A 17204-nucleotide genomic window follows, 5' to 3' on the forward strand; every position below is an offset into this window, starting at 1 on the left:
CTAAATACCCGGATGGCGCGATGTCAGTCGAGGGGGACGCCCCCGAGGTTTGCACCAATGCCGGAATAAAGACGTGGGTAGCGCGCGCGCACGCACCCTAGGAGGCCCTCAGGTGCATCATGGCGGAATGCCTTGCCATAGCCGTTCCGGGGACATTGGAGGCTGTGGCTAGCAGATGCGGCAATCGCCATCTTCCTGAGGCTGGTGGAGAAAACAAATAAAGAGGTGAGGCAAGTGGGACGAAGCCATCTGAGTCCCCCGGTCGCAACACTACCCATGGGAATAACCCTGCATGCAAAGTTCAAGGACCCAATCAAGGACTGCACAAGCTGTAATGTTACCTTCCTCCCTGATCCCACTAATGTGAGATGGTCCCACAATTTCTGCACCTTATCTACTGTAACTGAGTCACCATACATTCTGAATCTAATTCTATCCCCAGGAAAGTAATTTTCACCAACAGCCCCTCCATCTTCCCATTAGTGATAGGGATTCCAAAATCCCTGCCATCTCCAGAAATCCCCTCAGAAGATCCAAACAAATGCTTGCACGATCCAGACTCACAAACAAAAATAAGTAATGCAACATGGAATCAATGCCCATTAACTGTGCCATCACCCAGTCCACAAAAGTACTGAACGTGTTGAAATAAGAGCATGACACAGTGCACCCCATGGGCAAACAATGATCCATGAAGTACCTTCCTGAAAAGCAAGTGAAAACTATATGGGTTGATCGGTAACAAGTGAAAAGCATACTCAATATCTGCCTTCAACATCAGGCCTCTGACTCGCCCTTTTGACCAATGCAACCACCTCTTCAAAAGACGCATATCGAACTGAGCATTTCTCCTTGGGTATAAAATCATTCACTGAATGCACTGGTGAGAAAGACAAATTAAGAATCAATCTGTATTTCCCTGCCTCCTTCTTTGGAACTACCGCTAGAGGAGAAAAATGCATAAGATTGAAGGGTGGTGAAGCAAAAGTGTTCAGAATATACCCCAAAACCAATTTCCACTTCTAGCTTTTCCACCACAGCCAATCTACTCACTGATAAGGCATTCCTGAAAACCCCACGCCTCCAAGCCCCTCTGTTAACAAATCCACTGCCGTTCTATTAGGGTACCATTCCAATTTGCCCCAAACCTGACAGGTGTCGAGGCCAGTGAGACCAAAACATCATGATTTAGTTCCCCATCCACTCCCCCAGGTGGACTTGGTAGTAGGATAAGCTGCTTCATAAACTGTGCATGTGTGCTGGAATTTGCAATTGGAGAACAGGCATATCATTTTATTAAATCGCCAACACATCAGAATTTCCCACATACAAAGTAGAGCTGCTATTACCTCTTACTCCTCCCCTAGAATCTTGAAAAAAAACTCATTTGCACTGCCCTGCCTCCCACCATGCTCCCACCAACATGCCCCTTGTTTGCAGTTTGTATCAACCACAAATTGATGCCCTGTGTGTCCCTGATTATAAAAGAGTTTCCCTCCATTCTATTCCAAAACCGCTCATTGTAGTTTAACCATGCATACCCTTCATAAACCTTGAATGCCCCTAATATGCCGTCTAAGTGGGCTAGGAAGGCTCTGTATTGAGTGGGTCAAAAAGCTCCACCACACTATACAACTGTAGAAAACATCTGACCCAATTAACAATGTTTCTGAGGACCTTCATGGACATATCTCTCCCTTTGTTCTTCTTATTCCCATTCTTTTTCCCTTTCTTAACTCCCCTCCCACCCTCCAATATCTTAAAAATATCAATATAACATTGCCTCTTAATTTTCCTCCTCAACCCTTTGGGGACATTTTCCCATAACTCTGTCAAGGCTACTATTGCCAGATGTCCCATGTCCTGTCCCAGACCCTCCCTTACATCTGCCCGCATTCCTGGCCAAGGTATCCCTGATGACAAAGAGGACGAAGAATCAAAGGAAGAGGACAATGACTAACTGTGCTTTTTTTTTTTACCTCTTCCTCTTTCCCTTACCTCCTTTTGCTGCTCCCAAATACCCCCTCAATTGTTCACCCTCTTGTGAACTGCAGCCACCCTCATGCGAGCCTCCAGCCAATGTCTCTTGTGGAGGCACATTGCCAGTCGCTGCATCCTGCCGCCACTCAGGTTGCTTGGCATCGCCACACTTCCCACTAAAAAGGCATGCTACCTCCATGCCTCCGGTTGGGACATTCCGGACTTTCACCACTATCCACTGAACCTAAAACAATAAACACAGAGAACGCACCAATGAAAGGACCAGCCACACACACTACTCTCCCTCCCTGCTCCACCCCGAGGATACTAATGACCTCCCAAACCCTGCCTTACCCAGCTCAGAAGGCCCAAGTTATGCCAGTGAAACGTTCCCATCGTGTATGTCCACAGCCTAGGAGCAGTTCCCCAAGTCTCGAGAATAGATCAGTACGTCATCTAAATATACAATGACTAAAGAATGTAGAAGATCACGAAGTACCTCGTTCATTAAGTGCTGGAAGACTGCCGGGGCATTGCATAACCTGAACGGCATAACAAGGTACTCATAATGTAAGTCCCTAGTATTAAAGGCCGTCTTCCACTCATCACCAGGGCGAATCCAAACCAAGTTATAAGCACCCCACAGATCCAGTTTGGTGAATATCCTGGACCCTTGTAACCTGTACAGGAGTTCAGTAAAGACCAAGTCCAAGCCAAAACAGTTAGCTTCTTAAAAAATGACATCAGGCCTCCTCCATGGATTTCCACTGACTTCTCCCTGCCTAGGCTTTCTATCAGTTTGGTTGGTGCCCTTTGCCCCCATTTGGAGCCACTCTGGGTGGCTGTTTCACACTGCTTATGATGCTTGGGATCTAAAAGCCACTTCTTCAATTGTTTTCACCCAGTAGCCTTGGGAGTTTTCTGCCTATCTGGGTGCTTTATTCACTCTTTATGGTGCCTTAAACTATTCATGCCACACTTGGTCCCACTTTGACCCTCACATACAGACTTGGGGGTTCATGCCACTGTTGGTGCTTTTTGCTCAGTTTTTGCAGCCTGGGCTGATTTGGCCAATCTTGCTGTTGCTTTTTTCCTCTGATGGTACCTTTGGAGAACTCCTGCCATTGCTGATACTGGTTTGCCTCATTGTGAGTCCTTGGGCTCTTCATGCCTCTATTGGTGCAATGTGACATAGTATTGTTTCATTAGCATGCCTTAACCCTTCTGATAATATCTACTCACCAGTTTAATTAGAAATGATTAGAAAATCCCAATTTGAGAGCCTAAAATAGGCTGCATTGCTTCCCCTGTTGACTATAATTGGAAACAAATGAACAAATAAAATGAACAATTTTTTTTTTAAATTTGAAATTAATGTAATGAATGGAGATGCTCTACGAAACACATGAATGAACTGAAAAAAACGTGTATGCTAGTATTTTGTAAGTATAATCAAAGCAAAACTACCCATGTAGTTTGCTTTGATTATGGCAGCAAACCCCACAGTTATAAACCTCCAGATGGGTTTGCTGTATTACAGGGTAGTTAGATTATCTTAATGTACGTTTATTTCAGTCAGTACCTAGTGTTGGTGATTCATTAATTTCTTTTTAGACAAATATATTTCACAGATTCCTATCATAAGTATCAGGATAAACAGTAGTGGTCAAACAGTCACTTTCCTGTAATCGAGTGAATTGGGAACTTCACTACTAGTTTTAGTTCTTCAGAAATGAAATAATATTTAAATTGAGGACAATTTTCAAATGCATATTTACTAAAAGACTGGTAAAGTGCAACGTCCCTTTAATAAATCTTTGCTGGCTCTTTCCCATTAAGCCATGTCCCTATGAACAGTAATTTATATCTTAATAGTTTTTTCAGATATGTAGGGATATGCATTTGTTTTCAACGCATGGACAATCTGCAACGCATAAGTCCCTATTTGTTTTATTTGTGGGTTCGCAAAACGCATTGTGATACCCCTTGAATACAACATATCATATTAGTTTCATTCTTCTGGCTCACAGTGATTTCTTAGCAGCCGTTTGAAATAGGAGAAGGCCATGTGGGAGTATCCATAGCAAATCCAGCCCTTTCCTGTGAGTCATAAGTGACCTTACAGCCCTGTCATAGAGTGGGTCAGACAGGTTGGCAAGGAGACGAGAATACAACCTATCAGAGCTAAATTATGAAAAAGTCTAGCTAGAAAATGAAAGTATGTATTTTGAACTGGGGAAACCTCATAAAGTGCCAATACTGGGCTATATAAAGAAGCCTCTTATGGCTACTTAATCCAACTCCAATGTGCAGGTTGTTGGAGAAAGGTTATAATTAGGGATGTGAATCGTGTCCTCGATCGTCTTAACGATCGATTTCGGCTGGGAGGGGGAGGGAATCGTATTGTTGCCGTTTGGGGGGGTAAAATATCGTGAAAAATCGTGAAAAATCGTGAAAAATCGAAAAATCGAAAAATCGCAAAACCGGCACATTAAAACCCCCTAAAACCCCCCCCCGACCCTTTAAATTAAATCCCCCACCCTCCCGAACCCCCCCCAAATGACTTAAATAACCTGCGGGTCCAGCGGCGGTCCGGAACGGCAGCGGTCCGGAACGGGCTCCTGCTCCTCAATCTTGTTGTCTTCAGCCGGCGCCATTTTCCAAAATGGCGGCGAAAAATGGCGGCGGCCATAGACGAACACGATTGGACGGCAGGAGGTCCTTCCGGACCCCCGCTGGACTTTTGGCAAGTCTTGTGGGGGTCAGGAGGCCCCCCACAAGCTGGCCAAAAGTTCCTGGAGGTCCAGCGGGGGTCAGGGAGCGATTTCCCGCCGCGAATCGTTTTCGTACGGAAAATGGCGCCGGCAGGAGATCGACTGCAGGAGGTCATTCAGCGAGGCGCCGGAACCCTCGCTGAACGACCTCCTGCAGTCGATCTCCTGCCGGCGCCATTTTCCGTACGAAAACGATTCGCGGCGGGAAATCGCTCCCTGACCCCCGCTGGACCTCCAGGAACTTTTGGCCAGCTTGTGGGGGGCCTCCTGACCCCCACGAGACTTGCCAAAAGTCCAGCGGGGGTCCGGAAGGACCTCCTGCCGTCCAATCGTGTTCGTCTATGGCCGCCGCCATTTTTCGCCGCCATTTTTGAAAATGGCGCCGGCTGAAGACAACAAGATTGAGGAGCAGGATCCCGTTCCGGACCGCTGCCGTTCCGGACCGCCGCTGGACCCGCAGGTTATTTAACTCATTTGGGGGGGGGGGTTCGGGAGGGTGGGGGATTTAATTTAAAGGGTCGGGGGTGGGTTTTAGGGGGTTTTAGTGTGCCGGCTCACGATTCTAACGATTTATAACGATAAATCGTTAGAATCTCTATTGTATTGTGTTCCATAACGGTTTAAGATGATATTAAAATTATCGGACGATAATTTTAATCGTCCTAAAACGATTCACATCCCTAGTTATAATCATTTTGAAACCCCAGCAGTCCAGTGTAACTTGGGTGGTATACAACTAAATGATGTTATACCACTTCACAACTCACAGTTCTGTCGCAAAGATGCTGAATCGAAAACTTCACGCAATAAGTCTTTTAATCCTGACACTGCAATGTTTCGAGTGGACTCTCTTCATCAGGGAATGACTTTTAAGCATGGATGGCATCCATATGTCTAGGCTGTGAGAATTCACCTGAGAGAAATGTTCAAAAACATACAAACTTAATGATGATGAAAAAACATCTATATTGCATGGCATGATTTGGAAAGTGCAGGCTCACTCAAAAAATGATAGCAAAACTGCTTACCAATCAAATGTTGTGCTTACGCTGAAATTGTGGCAATGCTATTTTTCTGGGTCAAAGAGGTTCTTCTTCACTCAGACTAATGCGATATATAAATGAAAATGAAAAGTATTGTCCATAATAAAACTCTCGAATAGACCTGGTAATCAAACAATGTATAAGGCAGTTGCAAGTAACGTACTTACATGCGCGATGTATGCTGTATTATCGCTGCTATGGCATTGACAGACGGCGGCCCGAAATGCCGGGCTATAAGGTAGAAAAATTCCCGCCAAATTGAAAAAGGAAATGACGTGAAAAAGCAATTATGGTCATCTACGTCATCTAACCACCATCTTTAATTACAAAGGAAACTAATTAAACCTATAATTTATTAAAATGTTATCGGGCGCCATTTTGGATGGGAATATACCTTTGATCTATCCAAATAAGGGATTAGACGTCATCTGTCAGCCATTTTGAATGCAGGGATGATTTCAATCTGTCCAAAATAGGATAAATACGTCATCAGTCGGCCATTTTGAATCGGGATACACCTCAAAACTATCCAAAAATGGAGTTAAACGTCATCAGTCGGCCATTTTGAATCGGGATACACCTCAAAACTATCCAAAAATGGAATTAAACGTCATCAGTCGGCCATTTTGAATCGGGATCCACCTCAAAACTATCCAAAAATGGAGTTAAACGTCATCTGTTGGCCATCTTGAATGTGAAATGAACTTAAAACTATCCAAACAAGGATTCATACGTCATCCATCGGCCATATTGGAAACTAGTATTGTCGGGGGTTTTTATACACTGTGTACTCGAGTCCTCAAAAAGGAGGAACTTTGATGCCAGCTAGTGGGGTACAAAATGAAAAACTGAAAAAAGCTAAAAAATATCCTAAATTAGAGTATACCATTCAATCTTCTCATTCAGACCGGTGGGTTCAATAATTTAGGATATTTTTGAGCTTTTTTCCAGAAGCTGGAATAGAGGCAGGCTCTCGAGGAGCGAGTACCTGGTTCCAGGGAACAGCTCTGAGAGAATATAGATGGTAACTCACTGATGGTGTAGGCAGTGGTTTCTTCCAAGCAGAAGTGAGCTCAGGCAGCAAGTCCGGGTACATGGGCCCTTGAGGAGCGAGTACCGGTTCCAGACAGCGACCTGAAAGAAAAATGAGAGGCCCCTGAGGAGCGGGCACCCTGATAGAGTAAGTCCAATAAGGAAAGGCAGAGTAGCTAGGTACGGAGAGCGAACCCCATCCGTAAGGAGTCCCTTGCTAACTCGATTAGCTAGCAAATAGAGTAGGCTTTTGTATCCGGGATGCGTGACGTCATCACAGGGGGATGCCCCTGAGGTTCACACCAAAGAAGGAATAAGAAGCAGGGCCACGCGGTGCGCATGCCCTATGGTAGCTGAACAACATGGCGGGATACAGCGCCCAAGCCGGACTGAGGATGCCGGAGAGGATGACAGGCAGACACCGCAGCAGCCAGACGTCCATCAACCGCGGGAGGAGTTGCCAAAGAGGTAAGGAGGGTGGAGTAAAGACGTTGGGCAGCGACAGTCGTAACAACTGCTTTGCAGGCCATTCCGGGCCTGGCCCAGTGAATCTCCGAACAACAGAACTCGTTGGACAACTTGACTGTTGCCTGTAATCAGTTACACGCACAGACGAATGCACCGGCTGCCGCAGGTAAAGAAGTTATATCGCCAGAAGTGATGGTCAAGTCTACATTGCCTCTATCTGCTCCGACACGCTTCGCAGGTGAAGTTTGGAAGTGTAGAGGATTAATTAATCAATGTTGCATGCACTTTTCTCTGCAACTTAACCATTTCCCTATAGCGTATGCCAAGACCACCTATATCCTTTCGTATCTGGATGGAAGAGCGCTGGCTTCAGCCTCACCGCTGTGGGAGTGCAATGACCCTATCCTAAATGATCTTGCTGGGTTTCTTGAACTGTTTAAGTCAGTATTTGATGACCCTGCCTGGTACTCAACAGCAGGATCAGCTTTGGTTCATCTAAAACAAGGTAACAAACCTTTACCAGACTTTGCCATTGAATTCAAGACGTTGGCTTCTGAATTACATTGGGACCCTAGGTGCTTGAAAACCCTATTCCTTGAAGGCCTGAACTCCCAGTTGAAAAATGAACTGGTGACTCCTGAGATGCCCAAGGCCTTAGCTGAACTCATGAAGTTGACAGCAAAGATTGATCACCAAATTCGCGACAAAGTTCAAGAGGTCAAGAGCCCCAGAAGACCACTCCAGGGAGAGATTTGTGCCAAGTCTGTATCCAGGCCTACATCCCCAGGTCCTGCTGCTGGTGAGGAAGAACCAATGCAATTGGGCCGCAGTCGTTTGACTTCAAAAGAGAGACAATTCTGAAAGAGGTTGGGACTATGCATGTATTGTGGACAAGCTGGTCATGCTGTACAAACATGCTCTATGTCTGGGAAACTGGCAGACCTAAGTCCTGTGGGAAAACTCTTCTTAGGTCTAACTGCATCCTCTCCTCCACTCTCTCTTCCAGTATCTTTAATCTGCAGGCCTTGGAATTTCAGACCCTTGACTTAGTAGACTCTGGGGCAGGGGGGAACTTCATTTTGAAACGTCTAGTGGAACACTTGCGAATCCCTACCACTACTATGATGCCTCCATTACTATTGTCCTCTATTCATGGAAAGCCCTTACTGGGTGAAGTAACCCTGCTTACAGATCCAGTGAGCTTGTGTACTGGTGCTCTTCATACAGAGACTATTTCCTTCTTTGTGCTAGAGAAGGCCATGCACCCTTTGGTACTTGGGCTACCGTGGCTGCAGAAACACATGCCACATTCAACTGGGCCACTTTGGAGCTTTCATGTTGGGGTCCAGATTGCCATGGCAAATGCTTAATGGAAGTCTCTCCAATACCCTGCATGCCAACTACCCCGTGGTTGCCTGGGTTGCTGCCTCAATATGCATCTTACCAAGATGTATTCTCAAAAGAAGCTGCTGATATGTTACCTCCACACAGATCCTACGACTGCGCAATTAATTTGAAGCCAAATATGGAACCATCCAAAGGAAGGGTCTATCCCCTCTCTGTGGTGGAGAATAAGGCAATGTCGGAATACATCCAGGAGAATCTCCAGAAAGGCTTCATAAGTCCGTCTAAATCTCCTGCCGGCACAGAATTCTTCTTCGTGGGGAAAAAGGATGGAACATTACGTCCATGCATTGACTACAGAGGTCTGAATGAGATCACCATAAAGGACCGCTACCCTCTACCACTCATCTCGGAGCTATTTGAGGAGCCAAGATATTCTCCAAGCTTGACCTCAAAGGAGCATATAATTTAGTTTGCATCTGCGCTGGTGATGAATGGAAGACAGCTTTTAATATCCGGGATGGACACTTTGAATACCTGGTGATGCCATTCGGCTTGTGCAATGCTCCGGCTATCTTCCAAAACTTGATGAACGACATTCTGCGTGATTTACTCTACCGATGTGTCATTGTCTACTTAGACGACATCTTGATATTTTCTCAGGACCTGCAATCCCATCAAGAAGATGTCAAAAGAGTTCTGCAGAGACTTCGTGAGAACTGCTTGTACGCCAAGTTGTCTAAATGTGAATTTCATAAAGAATCCTTATCCTTCTTAGGTTTCCAAATGGATCTTAGGAAGCTTGAGAGTATGCAAAAATGGCCACAACCCACTGGCCTAAAAGCTCTAAGATGATTTTTCGGATTCACCAATTACTACCAGACCTTTATTAAAAATTACTCTTCATTGACTGTTCCATTAACAGCTATGACTAAGAAAGGAGCCAACACTGCCAATCAGTCTATGGAAGCTGTGACTGCATCCCAGAAGTTAAAGACGCCTTTCAAAATAAACCATGTCTTCGCCATCCGGATCCTATTTGACCCTTCATTGTGGAAGTCAATGCCTCTGATGTAGGTGTAGGGGCCGTGCTAAGCCAGACCGGTGTTTCAAAGATCTTACACCCCTATTCATTCTTTTCCCGACACTTCTCGCCAGCAGAGAAGAACTACAGTATTGGGGATAAAGAACTGTTGGCAATAAAAATGGCATTCAAAGAATGGAGCCCCTGGCTTGAAGGTGCCTAACATCATATTACTGTTTACACTGATCACAAAAATCTGGAGTACCTCTGTCACGCTCAGCGCCTCAACCATAGACAGACGAGGTGGTCCCTGTTCTTCAACAGATTTGACTTTGTGCTGAAATACCGCCCTGGTGACAAGAATGCCAGAGCAGATGTATTATCTCGCTCTTTCCTCTCAGAAGACATACCTGATGAACCCCAGCATATTATTGACCCAAAGAGAATGATTCTCACAGCTACACATCCGGTACCCACGGGCAAGACCATTGTACCCTGCAGTCTACGAAAGAAATTGCTAAGATGGGCTCATGATTCGAAACTGGCTGGGCACCCTGGTCAACGGCGAACACTGGCCAAGCTACAAAACACTGGCCAAGCTACAAAAGTACTATTGGTGGCCCACCATGAAAGAAGACACTCTAGCTTATGCTAGATAGAAACCGCCGCCTGGGCGTCCTTGGGGCCTGCTTCAACCCTTGCTAGCACCAGACGAGCCCTGGACTCATATTGCAACAGATTTTGTTGTGGACCTGCCACTTTCCGGAGGTAACAACACCATTTGGGTTACAGTGAACCGATTCTCGAAGATGGCTCACTTCGTGGCTCTCCCTGGCTTGCCATCAGCCATGGAACTTGCTAAGTTATTCATCAGTCACATCTTTCACCTACATGGCATGCCTAAACACATTGTTTCTGTCAGAGGAGCTCAATTTATAGCAAAGTTCTGGAAAGCCTTGTGTAAGAAATTCGACATTACATTACACTTGACTTCACCTCTGCATATCATCCTCAGCCAAATGGCCAAACTGAGAGAATGAATAGAACTCTAAAACAGTTCCTCCACGCCTATGTCTGTTCATGACAGAATGACTGGGCTGAACTGTTACTCTAGGCTGAATTTGCCATCAATTCACACCCAGTGTCATCTATTGAATCTACTCCATTTGAAGTGGTCTACGGATGACAACCTTTACCACCTTTACCACTTCCACTTTCCGTGTCATCCCCGGCAGCTCAGTCTACTGCCATAAACATCCAGCAGCTCTGGAGAAAGACTAAAGAGATGCTCCAAAAAGCAGGACAAAGAGCAAAGAAAGGCTATGACACTCACTCATTTCAGCCTGGAGAAAAAGTCTGACTTTCTACCAACATCTGAGATTGAAGCTTCCATCTGCTCGATTTGCTCAATGCTTTGTTGGACCCTTTCCTATTCTTCGATGGTTGGGCTCTCTTACCTATAGTCTGAGACTCCCTCCAGCTATGAGGATTCATAATGCATTCCATGTTTCACTGCTGAAACAGCTTGTTCTTAGCGAGTTTTCCACCAATACATCTGAACCTACTCCAGTTGATGCCGAAGAAGACATCGAATACAAGGTTGATGCCATCCTTGATGTAAGAAAGAGAGGCAGAGTTTGAGAATACCTCCTGTCATGGGAGGGATATGGACCAGAAGAAAACTCTTGGGAACCTTTGGCTAATATCATGGACAAGGAGATTCTTCGACAATTTCATCGATCGCATCCTGAAAAAGCTAGACAAGGTAGGGGGTCTGGAGGGGGCCTTTTGAAGGGGGCTACTATTGCGTCCATTGGTCTCAGACAGCTTTGACCTCTGTGCCTCACCTTTTTTCCTTCTCTTTCCTCAAGCCTTGGGAAGACGGCTGCTGCCACATCTTTATGCCACTTTCTCCGGCATCCCCGGATCGTAAACAGTAATGGTGTTCGCTAGAGATGTGAATCGTGTCCTCGATCGTCTTAATGATCGATTTCGGCTGGGAGGGGGAGGGAATCGTATTGTTGCCGTTTGGGGGGGTAAAATATCGTGAAAAATCGTGAAAAATCATGAAAAATCGTAAAATCACAAAACCGGCACATTAAAACCCCCTAAAACCCACCCCCGACCCTTTAAATTAAATCCCCCACCCCCAATGACTTAAATAACCTGGGGGTCCAGCGGCGGTCCGGAACGGCAGCGGTCCGGAACGGGCTCCTGCTACTGAATCTTGTTGTCTTCAGCCGGCGCCATTTTCCAAAATGGCGCCGAAAAATGGCGGCGGCCATAGACGAACACGATTGGACGGCAGGAGGTCCTTCCGGACCCCCGCTGGACTTTTGGCAAGTCTTGTGGGGGTCAGGAGGCCCCCCCCAAGCTGGCCAAAAGTTCCTGGAGGTCCAGCGGGGGTCAGGGAGCGATTTCCCGCCGCAAATCGTTTTCCGTACGGAAAATGGCGCTGGCAGGAGATCGACTGCAGGAGGTCGTTCAGCGAGGCGCCGGAACCCTCGCTGAACGACCTCCTGCAGTCGATTTCCTGCCGGCGCCATTTTCCGTACGGAAAACGATTCGCGGCGGGAAATCGCTCCCTGACCCCCGCTGGACCTCCAGGAACTTTTGGCCAGCTTGGGGGGGGCCTCCTGACCCCCACAAGACTTGCCAAAAGTCCAGCGGGGGTCCGGAAGGACCTCCTGCTGTCCAATCGTGTTCGTCTATGGCCGCCGCCATTTTTCAGCGCCATTTTGGAAAATGGCGCCGGCTGAAGACAACAAGATTCAGTAGCAGGAGCCCGTTCCGGACCGCTGCCGTTCCGGACCGCCACTGGACCCCCAGGTTATTTAAGTCATTTGGGTGGGGGATTTAATTTAAAGGGTCGGGGGTGGGTTTTAGGGGGTTTTAGTGTGCCGGCTCACGATTCTAACGATTTATAACGATAAATCATTAGAATCTCTATTGCATTGTGTTCCATAACGGTTTAAGACGATATTAAAATTATCGGACAATAATTTTAATCGTCCTAAAATGATTCACATCCCTAGTGTTCGCATGATTATCCTGAGGGCTTCCTAGGATGCGTACGTGCATGCGACCCATGTCTATATTCACGTCATGGCGGGAACCTTGGGGGCGTCCCCTCCGAGTGACGTCATTACATCTTAGTATTTAGCCTGCCCTTCATTTGCTAACAAACTGAGTTAGCAAGGATTGGACTGCCTCCGGTCTAAGCTGCTCTGCCGCTTCCAGCTGCTGCAGGAAACTCTCTCTGCCCTTCGGGGTATTCTCTCTAACCTGAGTACCCGCTCCTCGGGGGCCCTTCTGCCCTATTTCAGATACCTATCTTGGGATACCGGGTACTTGCTCCTCGAGGGCCTGCTCTCCCTAATCTGGTGCCTGCCAGGGAACAACTTCTGCCTGACTGGACCTTCAATTACAGCTTTACTTCAGTGAGTACTAACCCTCTCAGTCTGTCTTCAGCTTCAGCGCTCTGCTCTACACCCGGTACCTGTCCCTGCTACGCCGTGCTGCCTACCATCTACTCGAGTGTGAGACTGTTCTTCTCTGTCGAGGCCCGTTCCTCAGGTAGTGCCATCAAGCTGTATAATAAATTCAACTTCTCTGTGTCTGGGTATATACAGTCTAGCCTAGTACTGCGGTTCCTCCCAGGGCTCCTCCCCGTGGAAGTGGCGATTACTGCAGTACCCAAGAATCCACTCCAACACCCCAAAACCATAACACCTATGAAACTAATGCAATGAATTTGGGTCCCAGCGAAACAAAAACAGAATCGAAACAAATTTTTTCCCTTCTGCACATCCCTACAGATTTGTAATTGCCACCAAGTGGAAATTAGTCCCCACAATGGACCTATGGTATAAGTAAATACATGAAATAACACTGACAGTAAAGTTGACACATATACTTAAATACAATATGATGGTGTTATGATAAAATCTGAGATAGTTTCCGGTCATATTGGGAGACTAAAGCTGCTGGACCATTCTGATATATTTTTGAGAGAGGTTTGCTCATAGTCTCATGCAGATGTATTTTCTGCTAGTGAGAGAGAGAGACTCTGCTGATCTGTTCATAAATAAAACTGTGCTTTGAGTATGATCAATTACTTTGACATCTTCCTGCATTGCCTTTATTGTTTAAAATAAAAAGTAGAAAAAAAATAGTTTTTTTTCCATCACTTTACCTGCATTGACATCAAGCTTTCAGGTCTACAGTTACTTAGATTTGCATGAAGCACTTTTTTTCTAAATTGGTGTTATATGGCTACCTACCTAACTTGATATACAGTAGCAGCTTTGAATGGTAGGTTACAATTTTACCAGTAGCATGTCTACAGTTTTGTTTCTGAGCTTCTTTAGAATTCCAGGGTGAATACCAGCAGGTCTCAATGAATTTCCTCTATTTAATTTGACAGATTGCTCTACCACCTATTTCATTTGCACACTGATTTGTTTCAGTTCCTCTGAATTATCACCTTCACTGCAAACGATTCTGCTCTGAATCTCCACAGAGGCCAGTAGGGATGTGAATCGTGTCCTCGATCGTCTTAACGATCGATTTCGGCTGGGAGGGGGAGGGAATCGTATTGTTGCCGTTTGGGGGGGTAAAATATCGTGAAAAATCGTTAAAAATCGAAAAATCGAAAAATCGAAAAACCGGCACATTAAAACCCCCTAAAACCCACCCCCGACCCTTTAAATTAAATCCCCCACCCTCCCGAACCCCCCCCCAAATAACTTAAATAACCTGCGGGTCCAGCGGCGGTCCGGAACGGCAGCGGTCCGGAACGGGCTCCTGCTCCTGAATCTTGTCGTCTTCAGCCGGCGCCATTTTGGAGGCCCCCCACAAGCTGGCCAAAAGTTCCTGGAGGTCCAGCGGGGGTCAGGGAGCGATTTCCCGCCGCAAATCGTTTTCGTACGGAAAATGGCGCCGGCAGGAGATCGACTGCAGGAGGTCGTTCAGCGAGGCGCCGGAACCCTCGCTGAACGACCTCCTGCAGTCGATCTCCTGCCGGCGCCATTTTCCGTACGAAAACGATTCGCGGCGGGAAATCGCTCCCTGACCCCCGCTGGACCTCCAGGAACTTTTGGCCAGCTTGTGGGGGGCCTCCTGACCCCCACGAGACTTGCCAAAAGTCCAGCGGGGGTCCGGAAGGACCTCCTGCCGTCCAATCTTTTTCGTCTATGGCCGCCGCCATTTTTCGGCGCCATTTTGGAAAATGGCGCCGGCTGAAGACGACAAGATTCAGGAGCAGGAGCCCGTTCCGGACCGCTGCCATTCCGGACCGCCGCTGGACCCGCAGGTTATTTAAGTTATTGGGGGGGGGGGTTCGGGAGGGTGGGGGATTTAATTTAAAGGGTCGGGGGTGGGTTTTAGGGGGTTTTAGTGTGCCGGCTCACGATTCTAACGATTTATAACGATAAATCGTTAGAATCTGTATTGTATTGTGTTCCATAACGGTTTAAGACGATATTAAAATTATCGGACGATAATTTTAATCGTCCTAAAACGATTCACATCCCTAGAGGCCAGTGTTATTCTGGCCCTCTAATATAGACGGCACTAGCCTTAAACTTTTGCCTGATCCTTCATGATAGCTGGTATTGGCCCAGTCCTCCACAACTGTTGAGTAGTTTTTTGCAGTTCATTTTTTGCTTTGGTAGCAGACAAATATAATCATGCCTCACTTTAACCATCATTAGTTTCCTTTACTTTTATTTCAAGACATCCAGTTTGCATCAAAGGCAATTATAAAACATAGTCAACTGCACTACCAACACTGTAAATTGTTGTGATAACCTGGTACACTATTATGGGGACTTGATTCATATCAGCGGAACTGCTGTACCCACACACTGTTGATGCCTGCAACACTTCAGTGAATAACACAATACTTTTAGATTATTACAAAATTAACAAATTATCTCTAAAACAAGAACTACTCTACTAGTAACCCATGTGACAGTATTTGGAATGATGTTATGAGTGGAAAATCTTAATTTTATATTTTTGCATGCATCTGAAAATCTCTGCAAGATTAGGAGAATAAACATCTGCCTATCAAAGAGCTTACATTATCTACACAAACCTTTCCTCTTATGTTGTGGCATGAACAACACTATTAAATAATTCCCTTGTTTTTAAAGATTGTGATTTTGCCATCTAAAATACTATACAAAATGTATTATTTTTCTTTTCATTGTAGGTAGACCTCCTCCTTCCTACAAAAGTGACGGGTATAATTACACAAGGTGCTAAGGATTTTGGGCATGTACAGTTTGTAGGTTCCTTCAAACTAGCATTCAGTAATAATGGAGAACATTGGATTGTATACCAAGATGAAAAACAAAAAAAGGACAAGGTAAGACAATTATGCAATTAATATTTTTTGCTATATTTTTGGACATTTAGAAATACAGTAGTACCTATAATTTAGCATATATTGAAAATTAATGTACAGTCTTTCACTTTTAGAGAATAGTCTTCAAAAAAAGATTATGTCCCAAATAAAATGAGCTTCTGTTTTCAGCTTAGTTCTTAGAGGACATATTGCCACACTATAAAGCTATTGCACAATTTTGCAAGGCAGATTCTTCAGCCTGGGCCTAGGTGTCAGGACCATCTCGACGCCTAGGCCCAGGCTTCGGCCTGGGCCTTACATAGGCCTAAGGTTATGGTAGATCTCTGTGATCTTGTCCTATGCTATGTACAAGGCTCAGGCTTCGGCCTGGGCCTAGGCCTAAACATCTGATCCATTTCAGACCAGGTAAGTGGGAGTTGGGGGGGATCCTGGCCCCAGCATTTTTTAAGATGGATGGGGACTTGGAGGCCTCTGGGGGTCATCTTTCTTTTTTTTTTTCATATCTCACAGAACAAGCAGTATGGTAGTCCTCACATATGGGTGACATCAAAGGATGGAGCCCAATCACGGAACACTTTTGTCAAAGTTTCTAGAACTTTGACTGGCACCTACTGGGCATGCCCAGCACAGCACCAACCCTGCATCCAGCAGGGGTCCCCCATCAGTCTTCTTTTTTCCGTGCAGCAGTAGCCACACAGGTTAAGGAGCTCTCTTGAGATTCCTGACAGGAATTTTCCTCATGGAACGTCTTTCAAAATTTTCAAAAATCTTTACCCCATAGGGGTCCCCCTATCAATATTTATACTCCGCGGTCGAAAGGTAAGGCTTTACCCTAGTTGCGGTCGATTCCTGTTGAGTTATCCCTTCAGGGCCTACTGGCCATCGACCGCACCAAGGCTAAATTTTTGCCGAAGTCATGGCATCGGGTTTTCGTTGGTGCCTCGACTGCACTCAGACAATGTCCATCATTGACCCGCATCTGTGTTTTGTGTTTGGGGTCCAACCATGATGTCCAAACTTGCACCAAATGTGCCCAAATGACAGCAAAGGGCCACAAGGCTCATTTAGAGAAAATGGAGTTTCTCTTTCAGTTAAAAACCCTGACTCTATCAATAGCTTTGACCTCGTCTGAGCTGGTACCATCGACCTCTCGCCAGCACCAGGAC

General features: G+C 45.9%; 1 protein-coding gene across 1 annotated transcript in view; it reads left to right on the plus strand.

Annotated features, from left to right (window-relative positions):
* Nucleotides 1-17204, plus strand: part of EDIL3 (EGF like repeats and discoidin domains 3) — a 974710-nt gene that overhangs the window by 930723 nt on the left and 26783 nt on the right. Inside the window, exon 10 of the mRNA XM_029573785.1 lies at nucleotides 15883-16038. Coding sequence (XP_029429645.1) covers nucleotides 15883-16038 — 156 coding nt within the window. The remainder of the gene's footprint in view (nucleotides 1-15882; nucleotides 16039-17204) is intronic.

The sequence above is a fragment of the Rhinatrema bivittatum genome, chromosome 1 (assembly GCF_901001135.1).
Source record: "Rhinatrema bivittatum chromosome 1, aRhiBiv1.1, whole genome shotgun sequence".
Lineage (NCBI taxonomy): Eukaryota > Metazoa > Chordata > Amphibia > Gymnophiona > Rhinatrematidae > Rhinatrema > Rhinatrema bivittatum.